Source organism: Monodelphis domestica, chromosome 1 (genome assembly GCF_027887165.1).
Source record: "Monodelphis domestica isolate mMonDom1 chromosome 1, mMonDom1.pri, whole genome shotgun sequence".
NCBI lineage: Eukaryota > Metazoa > Chordata > Mammalia > Didelphimorphia > Didelphidae > Monodelphis > Monodelphis domestica.
In genome coordinates this window covers 560558459-560584491 of record NC_077227.1, presented here as the reverse complement: position 1 = coordinate 560584491, position 26033 = coordinate 560558459, and the positions used below count along the sequence as shown (strand labels likewise).

At 33.3% G+C, this 26033-nt stretch overlaps 1 protein-coding gene across 2 annotated transcripts in view; it reads left to right on the top strand.

Annotated features, from left to right (window-relative positions):
• The window catches only part of CSMD1 (CUB and Sushi multiple domains 1), a 2624761-nt gene that overhangs the window by 2566253 nt on the left and 32475 nt on the right, over positions 1 to 26033 (top strand). The window contains exons 58-65 of one of the 2 annotated variants that reach the window (XM_007476228.3): positions 7884 to 8060; positions 8846 to 9025; positions 10100 to 10273; positions 10812 to 10985; positions 12694 to 12767; positions 19104 to 19215; positions 22423 to 22602; positions 23868 to 23912. In XM_007476228.3, the coding sequence (XP_007476290.2) occupies positions 7884 to 8060; positions 8846 to 9025; positions 10100 to 10273; positions 10812 to 10985; positions 12694 to 12767; positions 19104 to 19215; positions 22423 to 22602; positions 23868 to 23912 (1116 nt within the window). The remainder of the gene's footprint in view (positions 1 to 7883; positions 8061 to 8845; positions 9026 to 10099; positions 10274 to 10811; positions 10986 to 12693; positions 12768 to 19103; positions 19216 to 22422; positions 22603 to 23867; positions 23913 to 26033) is intronic. The other variant, XM_056823354.1, reaches the window with a different exon arrangement.

The following is a 26033-nucleotide window of genomic DNA, read 5'->3' as shown; positions in this document are numbered from 1 at the left end:
AAACCACACTGACTGTTAGGATTACTTAGCCCAAGCAATCTTTGGCTAGGGTTTCCCATGTACCAGTTTCTTTGTTTTTTATGCCAAGTTAATTTTTAGAGACACCATTCAATGACAGATACTATGTTTAGATCCCTAAACAAAAGTTGTCATGGAATGGAGTCTAATTCAGAAAAGAACATTGTCCCTAGGATCAGTGATTAATGATCATCTAATCTAGCCCTCTTATTTTAAAGATGAGTCACTCGAGACCCAGAGAATCAAAATTATCTACCCATGGCCATAGGAGTAATCAAAGAGACAATGAGGGTTCAAATCCAGGTCTGATATCAAAAGTGTGATTCTATTATTTTTCCCTCATCACAACCCCAAGACATAGAACTACAATAATATAGAATTACCAGGAAATAGTAGGGCTGTTAAGAGATTTTCCTGAGACAACCAACATAACTACTGGAGAGAAAACAAACCAGAATTAATGCCTTGGCTTATTTCCAAGAAGTAGTTCTTGGCTTGCATTTCTGAGGTAATTTACTTCTTTCTTACTAAAATGAAAAATGGTGGCAAAAGAACATTTTATTATATGCAATTGTAAGTGTGCATGCATATGCATGTGCAACTATGTATGTTCATGATGTTTTTTCAAGTATTTGCATCCATTATTCATTTGGAGGTAAATGAAATTAACTACCAGCTTTCCTTGCTTGATTTCTTGGATTCATCAAAACATTACTCATGTCTAAGTGTTTAGAAGCTACAGTCAGCTTTCCAAAAAATTTCTTATAGTAACATTGAGCTGTTAAAAAATAAAATTAAAATAAAAGTTTGACTATAGTTTCTTGTTTTCAGACAAGTTCATTTCCCTGTTCCTGTAACAACCTCTACTGAGTCTTTTAAGAAAACTAAACCATGATTAAACTATTCAGAAAATGGAAAGTTATTGTTTAAAAAAACACAATAAACCACCAGAGGAAAAATTTTAATATACTTTAGCATCAGCTAATTTCTGTTTCCAATAAACTTTTTTCCTCCACTTAAACCATTTTACTTGTAAATTTCTTAATGAAGTAGTTTTTCAATCATAGGCTCTTTATATTCCTTTTATATCCTGATATATCTCATGAAATTATATAAAAATAACTACATTATTTGACCTTAGTTACAAAAGGTAACTGTTAATTACCTAGTCCTATCCCCTTTAAAACAAATACAAGTTTTTATCAAAGAAAGTCTATGACCTTATAACTATGAATAAGAATATTTAAGAGTATTAAATCAGAAAAAATGCCAATGAACCATCATCATATTATATATTTATTATAATGATGTATAAATACATACAGGTCTTGACTTCCTTAGTTTTACAGTGTTCAAAAAAACAATTCTAGACTGCCAATGAAATGAAAATTTCCCTTTTATTATAAAGAGAAAAAACTGCTATTTCTCTTCAATTACATATTGCTTCTCCTTCTACTTCCCAGAACCCCCATTCCATGCTCTTAATCACAATCCATACTTCCTAACTTGTTCCCATTCTAGAAGGTGAGTGTTGAGATTCTAGTACTAATAGATGTGGTAGAAAACTTTTGTGGAAGGAATAAGATAAAAGTTATACTATTACTACTGCTGCCATGCCCTTTTCTTTTTCAAATTATCCTACTTCCTTTTATTTATCATCACATCCCCACCATCCATATAGTAAAATTATTTGGAATTAAGTCACCTGACTTCAAATGTAATATTTTTGGGGAAAGGGAAGCTTAAATTATATCTTTTATTTCTCTCATAAATATAACTGGGAGAATGATGTGATGGACTACTCACCAGATACCCTCCTGTATGCCTGAAATAAGAAGCCAGAGATTCTGCCTTGATCAGTTATATTTAAATCAAATAAATATTTATCAATGAGAGGATTTTTTTCCAGTGCAACAATAGGAAACAATTTGTTTTTTTCTAGTGGAACCATAGGAAATTCAGAAGAGAATGTAGAACAAAGAACTCAGCATTACAGAGTAGCTTAGGATAGTTTGTTTCTGGGGTATATGCAAGAGAAAAGGAAGAGAGACAGAGAACTTCTGAAGAATGGTATAGTAGAAAAGAGCAAAAAACTAAGATCGATTTTTTTTAATCTGTGATTTCACCAGATTGACAAAGGGGTGGATTTGAAAACAAATCAAGAGCAATTAGTTTCTGGATTCCCTTTCCCTTTCTTTGTTATTTATTCCTTTATTAAAACTGCTAGTTCATCTTTATATAGAGATATAGTCATTAATATAAATGTATATTTTATACAAAGTTTAAAGAAAACAAGGAACTGTAGAAGACAAGTGATGCCAATTCACCAGAAAGTAATGAGGTAGGGGAGAAGGAAGGAGTAAAGAAGAGATGACAGTCAGGGAATCTGGAAAGCTCTATGTAGACAATTCCATCATTAAGCAAATCAGTGAGTCAGACCTGGCTTCAGTTCTCATGATTTTTTGAGAGTAAGGACAGAAACTCCTTTCATTTGCAGCCACTGTTAGTTGGCAGGTCTACACCTTCTTTTTCCTCTTTTTTCTTTGAGGAGCTCAGAATTCTCTGGGTTTCCTGGGTCCTGTACAACTTCCACTTCTCATGACCCTTCAGTTCTTTTTTTTCTAGCTAGGAAACACTACAATTTCCATAAATCTCTTTGCCAATCAGGAGTTAAACACATGTCCATAACTGTTTTTATTCCTCTAAAAATGTCATTTCCTTGAGTACAGAGTCTTATATTTGTCCTAATGCTTAGCACAGATCATAGAATAAAGTAGTCACTTAATAAATGGTAGTAACTGGATTATCCTTCAATAGGAGGTTGAGGACATTAGAATTTTTCCAGTCCAAACTCCCTTATTTTGCAAATTAACATTTGGATACAGAGGGTTAAATTATTTGCCCAAATCCATAAAACTTAATTGGAAAAAGAGCTAGAACAAGAATCTCCTATCTTCTCATATGGTGCTGACTATGTATTATGTAGATTTAGCATTCCATTTTGTGCCAATTTTTCTAGGAAGGGGAAATGAAAAAATTCCAACCTACCTTTCTGAACTGGATACATTATGCCTTTTCTATGTATTTACCCAAATTGGTCAAACTTCTGATTTCATACTTCCATACCTTTATAAAAACTATGGAAATCTGTATTCTTAGTTTTGTTTCTTGCCCTTCCATTTTAAGGTTCAGTTCAAGTGACTTCCTACTGAGGAACTTTTCTTGTTTCCTATGTTTATACCCACTCTTTACTCGTTTTTTCCACTTATTTGGTTTATATTTTGTATTTGCTTATTGTTGCACATGGTCATGTGGCCTCCCTCCCTCTTACCCCCCAAACCCCCAGTAAAATGTAATCTCCTTGAAAGGAGGAATTGTTGAGCTTTTTTTGGTTTTGTTTTATTTTTTCTTTATATTTTCCATACTCAGACACATAATTGGTGCTTAATACAAGTTTATTCAACTACACCAATAAATTATTTTAAAATTATTGTGCTGAGCATTATTTAGTGGTTCATTATTTAACAGAGGTCAGAAAGGGAAAATAAAAACATACATATCATTCTGACATATTGCTAGGGATCTTTTTCTTGGAATTTCTTCTTTTTAATTGCACTAGTTGTTAAACCCTTTAAAGTGGATGGGTTTGGGTTTACCTGACTAAGACCAAACCATATTAAACTTTAGAGAAAAAAAATCAGGACTTTAATGTTAATCTGAAAGGAAATGACCTAACCACAGATCACTCCTTGTGATTTTTCCCAAAGACAGAGCAGGCATATGTTTGTTACTTTAAGAAAAATATCACTAGTGAGAATAGCCAACTTCATAACAATAACAAAAACAACACCTAACATTTATATGGCAGCTACTATGTGTTAGACATTGTGCTGGTATTTTACAAATATTTACCTCATCACCAGACAACTCTGGGAAGTAGCTGCTAATCACTAAAATTTAGATTGTGTTTACTATGTGTGAGGCATAAACACTTTACAATTATTATTTCATTTAATCTTTACTACTGCTTGGAAGGAAGGTTCATTTAGTGTGCCTATTTTGCATTTGGAAAAACTAAGGAAGAGAGATTAAGTGATTTGCCTTGGGCAACACAGCTAGTAAGTATCTGAGACTTCATTTGAATTCAGATCTTACTTATACAAGGCCCAACACTATCTATTGCACTATTTAATTGCCTCTTTACATTGTAAAGGATAATTTAGCATTGTGACCTAAACTATGTTAATTATTTGGTCACCATGGATATCCCAAATATAAAAAAAAATATATAACCAAGTCAGCTGGAAATTTATGTTTTTTTAATTGATAGAGTGGAAAGAAATTAAGAAGAAGGAAGAAGGAAAAGGGTGTAGGATATCCCCCCAAGCCCCCGAAGCCCCTCACTCCCCCACCCCCCCACCCCCGCTAGTGCCAGGAGGAAGACCAGAGGCTCTAGGAAGATAAGGTTTTAAAGAGTAAGGAGGAAAGAATCAGTCTGAACTCCAAAGGGTTCAGCCAAGATGTCTGAACCTGAATCAGCTCAAGGGCAAACTCACCACCAAACCCAGACAATAGGTGCCACCACACCAAGATGTTGGAATGCTTATTATACTGCCATCCAGAGTCACCTCTCTGGGGAAAGAGGGAGAGAGAGCAAGTGACCTGCCTTATATAGACTGTTTTACATAACTTTCCTGCTTCTCATCTGTACCAATGATAGCTTAGCTTGACTTAGGACAGCCCAGGTATCTGTCAACTGTTTCTGCACATGTCTGTTGAAGGCCATTTCCTCAGATAATTCAATCTTTGAGTATGATGCAGGCATTCCTGACCTTGTTAAACTAAGGAGGGTGGAGAAATGTATAGTTCCCAAGACTTGATTCTGTTAACCCAAGTATCTTCATTGTTACTAATCAGGAAATAGCTAAATCAGATCTTCTAAAGTAAGGCCTGAGTAGGGTGGAGTAGTTTTAAAATTCACAACATATAGTATAAAACAAACACTAAACTCAAAAAACCTGGGTTCAATACTTGGCATATCTTACATGTATAGGGCAACTAAAATCTTGAAATATTGTGGAAGAGCAGGACATTTCTAGTCAGTCTCTAAATCCTTCCATAAAAGGATTCAGTGTATTATTATGAACAGCCAGCAAAGCACATCAAACAATTGTAGACATTTCATTGTTGGAGACATCATCAAATATAGTCATGTCATATATAAAACAGGCTATGCTTAAAAAACAATATGAAAAGTAGATTTCAAAATTAAGATATACTTCTTCCCACTTAAAAAAAAAAGAAAGCAAAACAAGGGGCAACTTGGAAGGAAGGAAGGAAGGAAGGAGGGGAGGGGAGGGGAGGGGAGAGGGGGAGGGGAGAGGAGGGGAGGGGAGGGGGGAGGAAAGGAAAGGAGAGGAGGGGAAAGGAAAGGAAAGGAAAGGAAAGGAAAGGAAAGGAAAGGAAAGGAAAGGAAAGGAAAGGAAAGGAAAGGAGAGGAGAGGAGAGGAGAGGAGAGGAGAGGAGAGGAGAGGAGAGGAGAGGAGAGGAGAGGAGAGGAGAGGAGAGGAGAGGAGAGGAGAGGAGAGGAGAGGAGAGGAGAGGAGAGGAGAGGAGAGGAGAGGAGAGGAGAGGAGAGGAGGGGAAAGGAAAAGAAAGGAAAGGAAAGGAAAGGAAAGGAAAGGAAAGGAAAGGAAAGGAAAGGAAAGGAAAGGAAAGGAAAGGAAAGGAAAGGAAAGGAAAGGAAAGGAAAGGAAAGGAAAGGAAAAAAGGAAAGGAAAAAGGAAAGGAAAGGAAAGGAAAGGAAAGGAAAGGAAAGGAAAGGAAAGGAAAGGAAAGGAAAGGAAAGGAAAGGAAAGGAAAGGAAAGGAAAGGAAAGGAAAGGAAAGGAAAAAGGAAAGGAAAGGAAAAAGGAAAGGAAAGGAAAGGAAAAAGGAAAAAGGAAGGGAAAAAGGAAAGGAAAGGAAAGGAAAGGAAAGGAAAGGAAAGGAAAGGAAAGGAAAGGAAAGGAAAGGAAAGGAAAGGAAAGGAAAGGAAAGGAAAGGAAAGGAAAGGAAAGGAAAGGAAAGGAAAGGAAAAAGATAAGATTTAGGGAAAAGGTTCAGTTCATATTAAGCAGTTTAGGAAATGGAAAGAGTGTCGAATTTGGAGTCCCAAAAACATGGTTGTGAATTCTGGTTCTTCTGCTCTTCTGCTCTCTACCTATGGGGAATTGGGCAAGTCATTTCATATTCCTTCTGCTACTTTCATATTCTTGTAGAAATTGCATATATTTTTAGCAAGATTCAGACCAACAGGTGGCACCACCTACAGAAAGACTTTCTTAATCCCTTCTACCTCAGTTTTTATTGTATTTACTTATCATGCATATATAGTTAATTTGTTAATTGGTTGTTTATTGTCCCTTGTATTCAAAAAAGATAAAAATAACATCATTATGCCTGACAATATGCCTGATTAGAGAAATATTAGCTTGAAAGAAAGTCATAGGTCAGGCACAAATAGCTATAAGAAAACTTGGAATGGAGCTGTCTAAATTTTTAGGATTAATTTTTGTCTTTATATCACAATTGGTTATCATAATGGCTGGCACATAAAGACTTAATAAATATTTGTTCAATTAAATTGTACTCAGGTGTAGTGTGAGGCAATTTCTCAAGCTAGGTTTCTGGAGAGTCAAGGAAAATCTCACCTACTTACTGAATCCACTAAGTAGAGTAGTAGCTAAACCTATATTTATCAACCTATATAATGAAATACAATGTAATATAATAATAATGTAAAATATATATAGTAATATAATAAACACATATATACATTATATATACAAATATATGTGTAAACATATATGTATAATAACATATACACATGATGTTTTAAATATATATCCCAAGGAAGATTATTCAATGTTAACAACTTCAACTTCCTAGGATACAGATTTGGTTTTTATAACCTTTCAGATCCATTTAGCAGTATTCTGGTGCAATTTAGGATAAAGAAGTGAACACAATTCACAGGCCAGGTAAAAGAACAGGGAATCAAACATGGAGAAAAGGGAATTTGGGAAGAAAATATTTGCCTTTATTTATCTGAGAGGAATGAATATTGTGGTGGGGAAAATTTTAAGGTTCAAGAATAGCAAAGAGCAACTAACTAGACAATTTAACAATTGTTAAATGTTAAATTTAACAAATGCTAAATCATCCATTTGGTCTAAAAATAGTAGAATTGAAGTAACCACAGAAAAAATGCTGCAGGTATCACTAATCTCAGGATAACAAATAGTTTCTACAACACTGGATGGAATTAATTAAAAACAAAAACAAAAAAATATAAAAGAAACTGTTTAACCCATTACATTTGTTATATTTTATTTCTTAGGTGAGTTATAGATTTTAACTATAAGGGTCCTAAGAAACCATCTAATCTTGCCACCTGATTTTACAGATGAAATTGAGATTCACAGTTTTAAGTGATTTGCCTCTATTTACTGAGGTAGGCAATCTTTGTTAGGATAGGATTTGAACCAAGACACTTTAGCTACAAATTTGGTGTTCTTTCTACTGTAGCAATAAATTTTAGCTTAAAATTTAAAATAATTCTTATAACTTTCATTTTAATCTCAAAAGAAATCACATTTTCTCTTCCCTACATTTATTTTTTTTTTAGAAATACAGTTCAAGAACTATGAGAATACCTATTTTTCCAATTTGCAACTTCTTGAAAATGATGTTTATAAAATCTATACATACATCCAAACCCAATTTAATCATTTTTCTGGGGTTTTGAAACTAAAAGCTTGGTCTGTTAAAGTACCAGTATGAGTAATAAATTCATTGATTTTGAGTGTCCTATTTCCCTAATAGCCGTGTCTTGTGGAAATCCTGGCACCCCTGCCAATGGCATGATAATAAACAGTGATGGAATACTCTTCTCCAGCTCAGTCATCTATGCCTGTTGGGAAGGTTACAAAACTTCAGGGCTAACAACTCGCCATTGCACAGCCAATGGGACTTGGACTGGCACTGCTCCTGACTGCACAGGTGAGGCCCTTTATAATGCAGCAGTGTTAAGAATATTATGATGGATTTTAATAGAGAAAATGAATATTGATTTTCACAGAATTTCCTCTTTGTTTCATTCCTTAAGGAAAAGAGGGGAAAAAGAAGAATTGAAGAATTTTTTAATTCAAAAAAATTTTATTCATTGGCCAGTTTAAGATCTTACATATTTTAAAATATATATAATAAATGAATTGTGTGTTGGCTATGGGAGAGAGATGGGGGTAGGGAAGGGAAAGAATAAGAATCTTGTAACCATGGGAAATATTCTAAATTAATTTTCAAATTTTCAAAAATTTTCAAAATTTTCAAAATTTTCAAAAATATATATAATAAAAATTAGTAAGTGCATGCCTAAAGTTAGTTTTTGTGGTGAGCTAGGTCAGTTGTTGATGTTAAGGAGATGAATGCTCCAGATTCTGTGCTTATACAGATAGCTTAGCTCTTCATGGAGTAAAACACTCTGAATTCTGGCCACTACCTGCAGCAGCTATAACCTCAATAAGCTACTCTAGGTGGGCATGATACATCTCACATGAGGGACTAGACAAGGGCATAGATTTGGGTTTAAGGTATAATCTTTTGGCAATATTGAATGACCTTTCAAACCATTAAAAAATACATGTTACTATCTTTTTGCACACTTTTTCATATCAGTTCAAAGGAAATAATCTGAAAATAGACCATATTTACTTAATAAATGTTTTAAATATTTCTGGTTTGAAAAAAATACATTATAAAAAGTTAATGTTTGCATTTCCTTATAGTTATAAGTTGTGGAGATCCAGGTACCTTGGCAAATGGAATTCAGTTTGGAAATGACTTTACCTTTAATAAAACTGTTAGCTATCAATGTAATCCAGGATATCTGATGGAACCTGCTAGTGCTTCCACAATCCAATGCACAAAAGAAAGTACTTGGAATCAGAGTAAACCTGTCTGTAAAGGTCTGTACTTTTTTTCAACTAATACAAACATCCTACAATGAAACTTTTTTCATTACTATTTATAGTGAATTACTGATAAAGCTAGAATAGCTACTGTTTGTGTGTTAAACTATTTCAATCCAATTAAATAAATTAAGCATTTTTATGAAGAATAAATCAGCTTAATAGAGGTAGATGACAGTGGTATGACAAAGTAAATGGTATTGATGAAGCTTTCTATGGAAATAAAAGCCCTTAGAAACTGCTGTCCCAAGTCCTCTGCAAAGTCTTCTAAGAGAAGAATGTGTATGTATGTTTGTTTGCATGTGCATCCATTAGTGTGTTCCTATAGTCTTCATATTACTAGCATAGTTATAGATCACTACGTAGCATTATGAAGGTAATAGGTAAAATGAGTTTATTAAAAATGATATAACATGATTATTAGGCACTAGTTTAGAAAATCTTTGAACACTCAAAGTCCTTTTTATGTTTTTGCTTGGCTTTGTGTTTTTTTAAATTTCACTTTTGAATGAATAAATGAATGAACAAATAATAGATTGCTTATTGTAAGTATTTGCTATCTTTAGAACTCAGAAGTCACCAAGCTTTTTCCATTTGTTTGTTTCCATTTGCTGTCCTTTCAAGAAGGCATTTTTTCTTTTATAATATTGTAATAACAAATTAAAAAATTAGACTTCTATGTATCTGACACATATCCTATAATATAGCCTTCCTCCTCTCAATTGACTTTGGGGTGATTTAAATTTGATCATTCACCCCCCCACCCCCCTTAAAAAATAGGTTTCTCTCCCTCTGTCCTCGTCCTATAATGTATTTCCAGAGAATTCTTGAAAACAAAACTTGGGGATTTTTTTGTGTCTAGGATTTTCTCATAAGTTGGTAATAGAGTCTCCATCTGTTAAAAGTAATAAGAACTCACCTAATCATTAACTAGCACTGATGTTTAACATTTCCTTAGTTGTTATCAAAAGACATGCAGTAAGTACTATATGGTTTTGATTAGAATATGAGGTAATTTGAATGTTTTATATGTAACAGAAACTAACACTGAAAATTGTCTTCCTTAAATAGCTGTCATGTGTGGTCAACCCCCTCAAGTTCAATATGGAAAAGTGGAGGGAACTGATTACCACTGGGGGGCCAGCATAAGCTATAGTTGTGCTGAAGGCTATCAGCTTTCCAATTCGGCAATCCTTTCCTGTGAAGGTCGGGGAGTGTGGAGAGGTGACGTTCCACAGTGTCTGCGTAAGTTATTCAGACAAGCACATCTTAATTTCACTGTTTCTTCCATATGAGACTATTTATCTATTTAGTGCTAGAAAAAGTACTCTTCCAAATCCTTCCACCATGTTCCTATCTTGAGGGACACTTCTCTTACAGACTCAGGATTCAATGCCCTAATGGTTGAGTACTAATTCAGTGCCCTCTTGCAAATGGTAGTAGAGCCTTAGATGTTTACAAGTGGGTAGGAGTGTCATTTAATTAGGACATAAATGACACCTAACAGCCTTTTATGGAAAGTAAGAATATGTAAAACTTATATTAGATTTTGTGAGCCATAGATAACTTCCCAAAAGTAAATTAGGAAATCTAATATTAAGCTATGATTTCCAGTGTTACAGTGTTCATTTGGTTCCATTCTAATCTTTTAGGATTAAATGGACTATAAAATAATGTTTGTAGCTTAATGTTTAACATTAAGCTATATAGTAGAGTGTTTAAATAGTATTTTAGTTCTCCAAGTGCTTTCCCCACTTATCCTGTATTTTATTTTTCCCACTAGCTGTGTTCTGTGGTGATCCTGGCACTCCTGCTGAGGGGAGGATTAGTGGAAAAAGCTTCATCTATAGATCTGAAGTCTCCTTCCAGTGCAAATCTCCTTTTATATTGATAGGCTCTTCAAGAAGACTCTGCCAAGCAGATGGTACTTGGAGTGGAATCCAGCCCACTTGTATTGGTAATAGTAAATTAATATAATCTGGGTTATTTTGGTAACAAATAAATTTCATTTTCAGGTTATAAGAAAATCTACTCATTAGTTATATTGTCCCTTGATCTCATGAGTATTTTTTCCTAACATAAGTTCTTGGTTTTGTACATTACACCATCTTAATTAGTTTTGTGACTATAGTAAATCAAGTTGGGGAATTTAAGAGTGTACTGATTATTTTGTTTCATTGTCCTCACTTACTAGGGCTTTCCTCTGCCTATTCCCTCCTTATTGCTCATCATGTAGATTAAGTCAGAAGCACCCTAATAGAGAGATATACTTAGCTAATGAATTAAAATGTTTCTTTTCTCAGCCATCTTTATATTATCTTACTTCATGCTTCTTGTACTCACTTATTCTCCATACCACTTAGTCAAAGTGATGCTAATACAGTAATTACAATTCTTGAATGTGATTAACCAAGAGTTCTTTGCTTTTGCAGAAAGTAAAGACTTCCTTATCTCTTGATTTACTTGTCTATTTATATATTTGTTTCTTATATATGTATATGTATATACATATACTATTAAATGACAGCGTGCACTTCTCTAGTAAACACTTATAGATCACGGGTTTCTGCTATTTTATCAGCCATTGAAGAGTATCTCCATTATAAAAAGTTAATTTTCTGGAACAGAAAAAACCTCATTGAAGATCTAGTGTTTCTAAAGTTAGAAGCATTTGCTATCATTTGTTTTTAATTGTTGCTATTGTAAGTATGTTGGTACTGAATTTGTTTTTCCCCTAGAGGTTAGTTGATGCTTTTTTCAAAGACATTTTCTATTCCATTTTCCCATTAGCAGCTGTTGAGTATAAGTAATGATGAAGCTGAAAGGTCCTTTGATTGCTCAAGTGCTACATTTGGGGAAAATGTCACATGTTGGGCTCCCATCTGCTTCAGTCCTGAAACCTTTAATATTTTCCTTGTCATTTATGAAGTCTTGAGGAAGATTTAGGGGGGAAAACGTGAATGCTATTCAAATTGTAATTAGGCTCTATATAAGGAGACCAATAATTCAGATCTACTAAAATATAGCATCAAAATAATTAGTTTTACAAATTACCATAGAATGTTCATCAGGGTTATATATATATATATATATATATATATATATATATATATATATGAAACTTTCCCATTTTGGAGGATTAATAGGATAATGTGGGGGAAAATATCACTGGGAAATAAAGGTATAAAAAAATGCATCACTGAAGTGAAAGACAATATTGGGGAGATAGTGACTTCATTAAAATATTGAAGAATGATTATACTAATATTCTAAAAATCACTAATTCATGGCTCACCATAAAAAGAACGAACAGAATATGGTTTGACCACCTCTTCTTTATATTTCCTCAATGGTTTTAATATTCCTTTCTATTAAGATATGCATTTCTTTTCCTCAAAGCCATATGAATAAAATGAGTAACTCTTCAGTACAAAGTAGTCATAAGTAATGAATGAAACTTAAATAATGGGTGAATGTAGCTTTGCTTTCATTTTACTTGAATTAGATTTTTCTCTCATGAGAAGTATTGTTTCAGTAAGAAGTAATTCTATTATACATTGCTAAAGATAAAATTTATTAAACCTTGTAAAGCAGTTTTAGAAAAGGAAATTCTTTTTCACATATAGAAACTATATTTGATTGTATTTTTAAACTCTGAATTTCAGATCCAGCTCACAATACCTGTACAGATCCTGGTACCCCACATTTTGGAATGCAGAACAGTTCTAGAGGTTATGAGGTATTACATATTTTTTATTTTGATTTACTCTGATTTAAGAAATGTTGATAGAAAAATATATTCAATCCATTCAATCAAACAAGCATTTTTAAGTACATACCATATGTTAAGAATACAGAAAATGATAGGAGACATCCTTCAACCTCAAAGAGATTACTTTCTAATTGGGAGAAATAACATGTATCCAGACAATTGTCAAAAGTATATAATGTTTTTGGGAAAAGGAAGTGAGGATATTGATAACTGAAAATAACAGGAAGTCTTATGTAGGAGGTTACATAGTAAACTAGTTCCTTGAAAACAACAAAAATTCCAAGAATCAGATGTGAGTAAGGAGAACATTTCAATTATAAGAGACAATCTATGTAAAAGCATGAAGGTAAGAGATGAAATATCATGCATGAGAAAAAGCATGTAGACTAGTTTGGTGGGAACTCAGAATATGTAAAGAGAACTCACTTGATCACACCTGTGCTTTAGTAATAAAAATTTGACAGCTATTTTTAGGACAGATTAGAAAGGGGAAAGATTAAAAGCAAGGAAGCCAATGAAAATGCTGTTACAATAGTTTGAAGGGTATGGTCTTGAACTAGGATAGTGGTAGTTTCAATATAGGAAAAAATGTGAAAGATAATCAAGAAATAATGATCAAGTTTAGCAAATTATTGGATCTGGGTCTAAGAGAGAGGAAAGAACTTTGATGACCCCAAATTGTGAATGTAGGTAATTAGAAGAATGTTGATGTCCTCAACAAAAACAAGGAGACTAGTAAAGTTTAGGAAGATAAGAGTATAGATACATATTGCATTTGAGATATATATGGGGCATTCAAGTAGAGATGTTCAGTAGACATTAATGTGATAAATATTAATGAAACTCAACAAAGATGTGAAAGGTATGTTGATATGGAAGTCATCTAAACAGATGGTATTTGAATTGTCAATAATGGAGTAGGGAGACATATACAGAGAGAAAAAGGAAAAGAGAGAAAAGAGGAAAAGAAGGTTAAGAGGGAGAAAAAAAGAGGAAAAGAGGGGGCAGGAGAGTAGAGCATTAGGAAACAATAACTATGATCCTGCAAAGGAGATAGAGAAGGAGCAGTTAACCAGGTAGACCATGAATGAAAAGAGAATAGTATCATAAAGCCTTAGAGAGTAAAATGAAGGACAAGAAAACAGAGGATTAGTTTAAGCAGTTCAAGATTCCAAGGTATGTTTTTTTTTTCCTGGTTTTCAGGATTCTAGTGGCTATTTTTTCTTCCTTCTCAAAATTCTTAGCTATTAGAGAAAGGGTATAATTCAGTAAAGGCAGAGAGTCTACTATAGGCAGCAGCCTGGTGCAGGAGAAGCAATACTGAACATAGAGGCCAGGGAAATTAGCTGGATTTGACATTTGTCAAATGGGAGACCCAAGGGCCCATGCTGAGCTTGGGCCTGACTGGAGTTTAGATGAGCTGAGGAATACATAAAGAGGAACAATTTAACTGAAGAGTCAAGATTATAAAGAGAGGAAAATGAAGTGAGAGTCTGGGGAAGGGCTGGGAAAGCAGAGGAATAAAGTGACCACAGTCCATAGTGAAAACAATAGTCTCACAGCAGAGAGGCAGAAGGAGAGATGAAAGAATAGAAGGACTTACTGAGATACAGTATATCCATATATATATATATACACTTCTATTAACCGGCCCTCCATATGTACACCTGCATTTGCGGTGGTGTATGTGTGTGTGTATGTGACTCTCCATGATTCCCAATTTGTTTGCAAGATGGTTGTTTGAAACTTGGAATGCATTTTCCCAAGGAAAGAAAATTACTGTCAAGTTTTAAAGTATAAGGGATTATGCCATTTCCATCTATATCTCTGGTATCAACCAAAGTGTCTTCCACAGAAGTGTTTAATAAATGTGAGTTGGATTGACTACATGGTAGTTGGTTCCCAAGGCAATCTGAAAAAACTTATTCAACCCTACAATGAATTTATCATTATTATTAATATGTATGATTTATGTACCTAAAGTATAGTACCATGAAATTCCTACTATAAAACCTAATCACTCCAATTTCTAAGTTAGGATTTCAAAAACATATATTCCTCCTGCCATAGTATCATCAGGAACTGTCTTTGGTCTCACCATACTTAACTTCTTATATGGCTAGACAGAGGGATGATAGATGAATAGGTAGGTAGGGAGAGAGAGAGATTTTTTAAGCCCTTCCTTCTGTCTTGGAATCAATACTGTGTATTGGTTCTAAGGCAGAAGAGTGGTAAGGGCTAGGCAATTGGGGGTCAAGTGACTTACCCAGGGTCACACAGCTAGGAAGTATCTGGGGTCAGATTTGAACCCAGGACATCCTGTTTCTGGGCCTGGCTCTCATTCCACTGATCCACCCAGCTTCCCCCAGTTGAGAGAGATTCTTAAGTGCTGTCAGTCACTGTGTTAAGGGCTAGGAATACATATAAAAGCCAACAAATGTCCCTAGCCTCACAGAGCTTACATCCTAAAGTAGAAAAAACATAAAAGAATTATGAAAAGGGGAAGAAGAAGAAAAGGGAATCAGCTCAGAGGTCTGATAGTATAGTGGACTATTTCCTGGTTAGAAATGGAAAAAAAATGATTCACCTATTAAGAGGAGGGAACATCCAGGAGTTGATTCCTGGTTTCTAGTTGAGTGGATGTGGTTGGAAAGTCAGAGAGAACATGGTGAGGAGATTGTAGGAAGTGGCATGTTGTCCTGGTTCATAGAAAGATAAGGCAGAAAATTTACTTATCAAATATATTTCAGGCAATAGGAATGAGAGATTTTTACTAATCACTGGAGAAGGCATTTATATTGTCTTTTAAAACTATAAAATATTTCATAAATAATCTGTGAAGTCATTAGTATAAATATGACTATTCTTATTGTATAGACAATGAAGCTGCAATTCAGAGACATCAAATTACTTGTCCGGGGTCACATAACAAGTGAATGTAAAACAAAAACCTTGAACCCATGTCTTTCCTGATTCCAATTCCAGCACTTTTTCCACTATAGTATTTCTCTTAGTGGCTCTGCCCATCCCATGGTTTAGGCAGCAGGACAGAAGTAAAGGGTAGCATGTTAGGGAAATGAGTAAGGAAATGAATTTTCACATAAGTAGAAAAGAGACTGAAGGGGAAGAAAAGGGGGGAAAGAAGTTGAGGACAATGATTCTAGATGAAAAGAAGGAAGTGGACTGAGAAATAGAGTAATGGAAAGAGTCCATTGGGGAGTCAATAGTAGAAAACAATGGAAGCATAACTTCTAGTCAGGATGGCTCTTTGTGAGATGGACTCTTCTGTTATTCCCTTTGTTTTCATAAGAAGTGACATTTATTTATGCTTTTTCATTGTCATCGTCAATTAATTACCAATCTGTTTTTAGAGATCAAAAGCAAAATTGTTGTCTTAATTATTGACCATAACCTGCTTAACACAGGGACCAGATTCAGATGAATAATTCCTTTCAAAATGGGCAGTTTCCCTATAGAACTACTGACTTTGTGAGAATCCCACTCAGCCCCTGTGGCTCTGATTTAGGAAGTAAATATGGGGTGAAATCATGTAGTTTCAGTGAAAATTCCTTATTTAATATAGTTTTTACTAGTTTCATTTTTTTCAAAATGTCATTAAACTCCTCATTTCTTCTGTTGTATTTTTTAAAATTTCTTCCATGTCTATTTGTTATGAAATATATATAGCAATCATATATAGTATGTTTTCTATAAAACAGTATGGGAAACAGAATGGACAATAATCACTCTAAGTAGAGAGAAAATAATAATGACTGGTTTCATATGCATAATTTTAGGGTCATAATATAGTTAGAAGAGATTTCATAGGTAGTAAGTAGCAGAACAAGTAATCAAACCTAGGGACTCTGAGTCAAAATTTAGCACTTTTCCCACTAAGCTAATCTTTAATGTTCATGGAGAGCTTAATATGCATGATTATATTTTAGCCACAAAATAGCTTAGTGAGGTATATATATTATTATCTCCATTATATACATGAGGATAAAGTCCAGAGAGGCAAATAAATTTGCTTAGATAATCATACAGATAGTAAGCAGCCAAATAATAAGTTTGAACTTATTTCTTTTAACTATCTCATACTAAAGTAGCATTAATAGGTTATAATCTGATATCTCAAATTACATTTGATGTTGAAACCTTACTCAATACAAGATTTATGAGTATTTTAATAAGTAATAAAATAGACTATGCTTTGCCTTCCCTCAGACTGCTTATGTACTATCAAACATAGCTGCTCATTCAAGGACTCACTTGAGGCTTGTAAACACTACAAGGCTTTATGATAGTCATCGTTCCTTCAGGTATATAAAAAATAGTCAAGTACCTTTAGAATCTTGAAAACAACTATCATGCCTCCCATACCCTATATATCTCCAGTTCTTTCAACTGATCCTCTATTCTCTTCCCCATCCTGATTTCTTCCATCTTTATGGACTCCACTTTATGTCTTAAAATGTGAAAGCCCGTGCAGTCCATAAAATGTCAGAAGAACTCTAATGGGACAAACCTCCCTTGTCCTAAACATTGTTTCTCTATTACTATTAATTTTCACCAAGGCCTCTTGTCCTATGTCTGTTAGTCACAGTAGGATGAAAGGCAGGATTTTAGCTCACTACCTAGCTTACCTTTAATAAAAACCTAGTATATGACTCCAGGACAGTATCTGAGTAAACATCTCTCAGAACTTCCTATATATTTCTGGGAAATCAATTTGTCAGCTTCCCCTTAAAGAAGAATTTAGATTTAAAGGATTAAAGGTCCTTGAAAGTAATATAGTACAAACTCTTAAAGTTACAGGTGGGTAAATTATAGTCCAAAGAGGGAAAACAACCAAATCTTGGTCACTCAGTAAATGTCAAAGGAATGTGAACCCAGGTTTTTTTTTCTTTTTTTCATTTCAAATCAATTGCTATTTCCTTTATACCAGCAAGGAATCGACACTTTGCAAAATGGAAAAGCAAAGCAAAAAACCCTTAAATAACATGGAACAGTGTAAATCATCTTGATAACCTTCTGGATATGTTAGAGTTGCCCTTCTTCATGTAATGAAGATGTGTAAGACAGTCCTACTCTATTTGCCTGGGACTCAGAGTGATCATAATAAACTGATTGTCTTTTGACACAGAATAACCGTAATTGTCTGAAAATTCCCCGGAACAACAGACTGAATTTGGTTTCCACTTACCCTGGTTAATTCCATACTAGTTCTCACCCTACTGTATTCTCAAGTATGGGAACTGATTAGTTCATACTTGTTAAAATACTAAAGAAGGTATCATTGTATTTCAAAATATGTACCAAAACTGTCTTTATTTCTCCTTGCACTTGACAATCTGCCCCTCCTTTCCCTGGGAATTCTTCACCCATACCACCCCAGATCCTTTCCTGGATCAGCCCCTTTCTCGCATCTGTATTGCTAAGAATTAGAAATATAGCATCTGGCCACCTACCTTTGATCCTTTTAGTTTTAGACTGATTTGTTCCCATGTGCATAGTATGTCCTTGCTTAATAAAGACCATTTTTAATTTTATAGAAACTTGATATCTCTTGTTTTTCTTCATCTTCAAGGAAAGGGAAATGGAGATCTCAGGTGAGGCCTGTGCTCATCATGGTACTTCAAATTGCAGCTTCCCTTCAAGGGAAGGGAGTTTACAGTACTCTACCTCTATTTACATTTAGCACTGAGCTTCAGTACCTTACATATAGCATGTTCTCAATAAATATATGTTGATTGATTACCACACAGGAGAGAAAGTAAGTCAGAGAGGCAGAAGACTTTTTTAAAGTATAATTTTGAACCACAAAAAATAAAACAGAACTATTAACAACAGAAGGAAAATGGTAGAAAAGAAAAATTTAAAAATACATTATTTACCAATTACATAATACACCTGTTACAATAATTGTATTTCATATATACTTTCTCCAGCAAAAAGTTTGAAGAACTAAAAATACATAGCACTTCAAAGTGAGGAGACATGCTTCCTTTTGCTCCCTATAAATAAATTCCGAAGCTATTGTCTCAACTTATTTGGGGTATTGATCTATAAACCCAGAAATTTCTTTTGTAATGACACTTGAAGCCGGTTTGGTTATACAGAATAAATATGATAATGGCTTGAAGAGTAAAGTAGATGCATATAATTTTTATTATATATATATAATGTCACTGTTGATGAGTATTCAAGTGCTAATTGTCTGTTGATTTCAAGTTGTGTGTGTGTGTGTGTGTGTGTGTGTGTGTGTTTCCCACTGAGTCTTTTCTTTGGTTTTCTTGATAGGTTGGAAGCACTGTCTTTTTCCGATGCAGAAAGGGTTATCACATTCAGGGATCCACAACACGCTCTTGCCTTGCTAATTTAACATGGAGCGGCATACAGACTGAATGCATTCGTAAGTATGATTTGTTATTAAAAAGAAGCAACTATCTAACTTTGAGGAAAGTGTAGGCATGAGGATTTTTACTTCTACAATAATAAAGTGAAAATGTTTTTCCCTTAAGTCAAGAGAAGATATATTTAATAGTCCACTTCTGATAAGTGCTTATTGTCCAAAGACAAGTATAATATCTGCATGTTGCTATTATTTGGTATGGGTTTTCCTCACTGTTCAATTTAATCTGGAAAAAATATGTCAAATATCAACCTGTATAGGGAATAGTGCTAGGTGCTCAGAATATGAAGATTAAACACAAAAACATACACACACACACACACACACACACACACAAACAAAATCTCTCTCAAGGAAATTACAAAAAATACACTAACCGACAGAAAGTACTAGAGAAAACAGATTTTTTAAAAATTATAAAACTTGAAAAATGAGAGTTCACTTTCAACTGAGCATTCATGGAAAACTACATGGTTAGAGTAGGAGGAAAAAATCACATAATTTGAGAATAGAAAGTAACTTCTTTAATCCCACTAAAAAGTTTCCTCATTTTAATATATCTGAAAAGTGGTTATCCTCCCTTTCAAGATGGGAAGAATGATTTATAGGCTTGTGAAACAGAGTTAGTAAATTTCTGAATGTTAAAGAAAGCAGAATGAGATCAAGAAATAGGGATAGAGGTAATGAAAAGAAGTAGATTGAAATAAACCTATGAAGGAATAAGAGTGGTTGCATGGAGTGGAGGAAAGACAGGACACATTTTAGGATAAAATGTTTTATTCTTCATACAACATGAAGCTACCAAAGATTTTTGAACAAGAGAATGAGTGCCATGGTCAGATTTTTATATGAAAAAGTTTTATTGCTTTATTTTTGAGCTTTGAAAGCTAAATTGGAGAGGAAAGAGACTGAAAAGACGGATACTAAGTAGGGGATTATGTATCTTTTCCAGCTTTAAAATCCTATGATTCTATGCAATAAATTGGTTGGCAAGTAATCAGACTAAAATAGGAACATGGTAGTGTAAGTTAATGACAGAAGAGATATGTTGTGGAGGCAGAATTAGCAGTAATTTACTGTACCTGAGCAATATAGAAGAGGGAAAAGTTAAATTGGACTCCAGAGGTTAAGCCTTAGTTACTGGGGAAATGATGGTGTCATAAAAAGTGGTGTGAGGAAGCCATCAAAGGTTTAGAGATGAAAAGGACCTTAAAAGTTATTGAATCTAAGCACTCTCATTGTATAGGTGTGGAAACTGAGGCACAGCCTTGACTGAAGTCATACAATCATTAAATGGCAAAGTCAGATTTCAAACCTCAGGTTACCCCCCACTACTTCATTTTTTAATGTGTTTTTCTAGTCCTTAGTTATCCATAAGATGACAGCAAAGAAGCCTTTATAATTTCATTAGTACCTTCACTTTTGCAGTACATGTTTTATAGTTGTTCATCTAGCAAATTCAGGATCCCATTTGTCTATTGCCACTTCAGCACAGAAATTAGTATTATATATAAGCATAAACAAGTAAATAAATTCAAATTAATTTCTAAAATCAAAATGTCATTTGACTATATTAAACATCAAAAACATAATTTAATATTTCAGTTTCTAAAATTCTTCATCTCATTGTTGCGTAGATTTCAGAATTGATATGTTGCCATTGCCAACATGGTCAGTCTCTATAGAACTAACTGTATCTGTCTGGGATGATATATGTTTTGTTATGACATACAAGTGACATAACTTTCATGGCCCAGTAGTCAGTTATTCATATATTACAGAAATTATAATTAAATCTATAAAAATATACACACAACACCATCTCTTAGAGTGGCATGAAACTCACATTTTGATTATACCTTCACATATATTTAATCCATTCTCTTCTCTTTGCTCACATAGACTTTATCCTACTTCAGACTTTTATGTCTGCTTGCCTAGGCAATTTGAGCAGCATTCTAAATCATCTCCCCTGCTACCAGTCTACCCTTTCTCCATTCCATCCACCACATAACTTCCAAACTCTTCTCATCTTCTTAAAAACCAAGTCTGACACTGTACACCTCAAAAATATTCAATGCTTTCCTATTTCCTTTAATGTAAAATGCAAAATCCTTATTCTGATGGTTAAAGCCCCTTACAATTTGGCTCTTAACCACATTTACAATCCTATTTCATATGACTCCCTTTTATCCATTCTCCATTCTAGTAACATTGCCCTGATAGTCATTCCCTGAACAAGACATTTTCTTCTGCCATATTTTTATTTTTGAATACATTATCTACTCTTCCATGAATTTATTCTACCCTACTGTGATTTCATAAGGTCCTTAGATTCATTCAAATCCAAGCTCCAAGTACACTCTCTGAGGCCTTCCTTTATCCTCTCAATTATTTTGATTCTCTGTTTCTTAAACATATCTGTATTACTTTATGTTTACTTTACTTGAATGCAGGTTAATGTATCCATTCAAATGTCAAGTTCCTTAAAGTTGAAGATTATTTTCTTTCTCAGTGCCTTGGTATATATGATATATTATACTTAAAAATGCTTTATCTAATCTACTCCCAGTATCTAGCAGAAGGGCTTAAATGAAGTAAATGTATGATAGTTGCTTGTTATTTCATATGTAATAATGAATTTATTTTAAAAGCTATGAATGACTGGAATGAAAATGGAGAAATAGGGTTTTTTCCCTTAATGGGGCATATCAACTATAATCTTCCCACAAAAATTTTATTTTATTGCATATTCAAAATCATTGTATTTTTATCTTAATTGGTGTTCAAAGTTTCTAAAAGTTTGTAATGCTGGTGATCCTTTAAAGAAAAATAAATATATGCCATTTCTTCAATTTGGGGGGATTTCTTTCTAAAGAGATAAAACTAGTAATATCATATGAATATGTTACCACTTTCATCAATATACCATTTGTAATTTTAATAATAATATATGATGAACAAATTGATGGATTCAACATGTAAAGGAAAATGCTTGCTTGGTAACCAACTGCATCCTAATTTTATTTTTATTGAAAAATGAATTTACAATAAGTTTTTAGTTCTTAAAAATTCTAATTTTTCATTGCCTTTAGAAAGTCTTCTTAATCTTGGAAAGTTCAGTTAGGCAAAGAAATCAAGCTTGATCTTGAATATGCTCTAATATGCTTGCCTATGTGTTTTCTCATAATATCTGACTGATTTCAGCTCATGCATGTAGACAACCAGAGACACCAGCCCATGCAGATGTAAGAGCAATAGACCTTCCTACTTTTGGTTATACTTTAGTATATACCTGTCATCCTGGATTTTTTCTTGCGGGTGGATCTGAGCACCGGACATGTAAACCAGATATGAAATGGACAGGAAAGTCACCTGTTTGTAAAAGTAAGTCATTGATTATGGAGAAAGAATAATTTTCTAAATGAAAAAAAATTGTATGAATAAGAATAGCTTCCAGGTCCCACAAGGAATCTATAATAATTTATTATATATATTAATAATTTAAAAGGGAGAAAATATATATATATATATTTATATATACTGATATAACAAAATAAGAGCATTGGTTAAATGTATGTTTTAATCTTATCATTTACTCTATTTTATATAAAGAAGAAAGGGCATTTTGTGGAAGAGTCATTCCACCAGGTAAATGATATACATTTTAGGGAAAGCATTTATTTTTCTAAGTAAAAATGAACAAAATTCACCAAAGGTCTGAGCATATGCTTAAAAAATAAATATTAATATTTTAAGACAACTCAAGATGTTTCAGTGGGAGACAATGAATCTGTGTATCCTTGACATGAATTTTGCTATTTCAAATCACAAAAGCAATTAGTATGAAAATTATTAAGTAATTACCAGCAAAATTTTGTTTTCTCTGACTAGAAAAACAGTTCTGGGTCAAAACTCAATGATGACTAGCCCTTTGGGTTTTCATCTAAACTTTAGACTATGTGTGCACTGAATATTGAACCACAGATGTAAATATTTTAGAAAAAAATTAAATCTTTGGCTTCATGTTGAGATTCCTGGGGCTTATTACTAATTCTGAAGACGGGAATTGTCCTGAAGTCTTATGTTGCCTTTACCTTTCTCTCCTAAGAATAAGAAACAAAAGTCATGACACTTAACGTTTTAAGAAAATGTAATGAAAGTCAGAAGATCTTAAATTAAGCTAACCTGAGAGTCCCACCAAATGCTCAAGGACAAATGTCAGTTTCTTTAATTATTCATGTGTAAATTCATTTTTATGTCTTTTTTGTGCCTTTTTTTTCAAAATAAATTTCACATTTTAAATTTGATTTAAACTCACCTTTAAGTTTGAGGCACACATCTTTCATAAAGTATCTTGTGTAAGCCACCCTCATTACAAGGCTCTCTGTTGCAGCACTCTCACTTAAATAGAAGTACTCTATTTTGGATTAGAATTTATGTGTTTCCTTAAAATTTACCCTCTTTTCCTTGCCCTGCTCCAAAAAATTAAGTAAAATTCTGGGTTTAGCATATAACATGTTTTAGATTTTAATTATTTCATAAATTTATCCAATACAGAGAAAAGACACTTGCTTCACCTCAGCATTATTTCAACAATATTCAAAAATACGTTTGTTCTTGAAAGTGATAACTTGTCTTTTTACTTGTAGGTAAAGGAGTGAGAGAAGTTAATGAAACAGTTACTAAAACTCCAGGTTTGTATACCAGAACAGTTTTAGATATAAATACAATTAAGTTATTTGTTCTCTACTAATAACACATATACACATAGTGATGATATTTTGAACATATAAGTTTTTGATTCCATTACTTCACTGAAAGGATTAAACAAGCCATTAACTAAAAACAAGCTTACTTTCTGTTTTTTTATCCCCAGAATGGCAATATAATTTTCCAATTATTTGCCTAAAAATAAAAAATTTGGATATGCAAAATATTATTTCATTCAAGGAGGTCTTAGGCATTTTGTAGAAAGACACGGAAATAACGCTTCTGTCAGGCAAGGTGTTATAATGGAGAGCCTTATACGGAGGGTCGTACTTCATTATTACATATATCAGAAATCAAAGACTCATCCTTAAGCCAACTCTACATCATCTAAGTAAACTGGAAAGTCAAACCCATGAAAATGAAGAAGCGCTGTCAATGTGACTATTTCACATTCCATAGTGCTTCTATACTTGCTGTTATATAATTAACCCCATCAGAAATGTTTAAAGTTTGCTTCTGTCAATAGTAAATTAAAAAAAAAAAGTCTCTGACCTCCGAAGCAAAGTTGTTTGTTTGAATCTTCTATATAATTTTAGCTGTCTTAAGTCGTTTTCTTTAATAATGATATGTTACTGAGAACTGAGAGTACTATAATTCCTATTAAAGACTCATACATACAACATAGATTCTCTTTTGGGGTAAAAAAAAAACACAACAACAACTTTTACCAGTAGTAACAACACTTTTTCAATGCCTTTGATGCCTATGAAGTAATAAACAATACATCCCTAAATAGGTACATAGTGGGATGTTACTCAAATAGAATATTGTCATTCCATTTTACCAAGGGTCACTTGCAAAGCTATGAGAGCCAGAAAACAAAAGAAGGATTAGTTCAGCTTGCAGTGTCTTAACGGTCTTCAGAAATTCAAACATGACAAAATATGTATGTATATGTAAACGCACGCACACACACACACACATATAAAGAGATAAAGAGAGAGAGAGAGAGATTTTCCCAGCATACTTCTACCTTGCCTATATGGTCTCTATAAAATCACTATTACCCACTATTTCAGGATAATCAACAATTAACAGCAATATAAAAACTAATCTATTATTTAACAGATAACTAAATGAGTTCTAACCAGGAAAGATAATCACTTAATTCTCTTAAAATGCCAGGTTTAGGGAAGTTTTCTTTTTGTTCATTTTGCTTATCTCCAATTTCTTCCTCTGTAAAAATGACAGTCAGATTAGATTATGTCTAAAATCTCTTCCAACTTTTAAATCTGATGACCTGTTGTTTCTGTTATATGAATACCTCTACACTGGCACCAAATAGACAATAATATTGTGACTATTGACCATCAATAGTCACCTTATTCTGAGTCGATATATATTGTTCACAGTGTTTTCAGTACAGGGCTTTATATCTAGTAGTTGCTTAATAAATATTTTTGAATGAATAATTTAAAAAACTGAAGTGAAAACCAAGTGATTTTTTACATTATTCTGTGGGTGAATCTTCATAACCAAAAGTTGATTATAATTTTTTATAAATACCTTTTAGATATGTGAAGAAAGTTAGGAAAGATAGATAAATAGTCCATTAGTCTGAAAACTGAATTATGAGCAGACATACAAACAACTTAAGATCATTAGTTGATTTTTCTGTGTGTGTATATATATATATGTATATATATATATATGGAATAGTGGAAATTGCATCATGGCTTAGGCAAAGGGCATATTAACTAATTATATATTAATAATCTTGTCTAATTAATGAGTAAATTAGATGGTGAGACATTAAAATAAATAACATTTTACTCTTATCAAGCCCTTAGCACATATTAAAAATATTTCTTCTTCCTTAAGGGGCTTTTTAAAAATGAATTATATCTACATATATCTCTATATATCTGCATATATAGATATATATGTTCTTAAGTAATATTAGGAAATCATTAGCTATATGATTAGAATGATAAGTGGTTAAATTCGAGTTAAAAACATAGAATCTCAGAATTGAAATGGAACTTAGATATATTCTTGTGTGATCTATACATGAAGAAAAATCACCTCTATGGTATACCCAACAT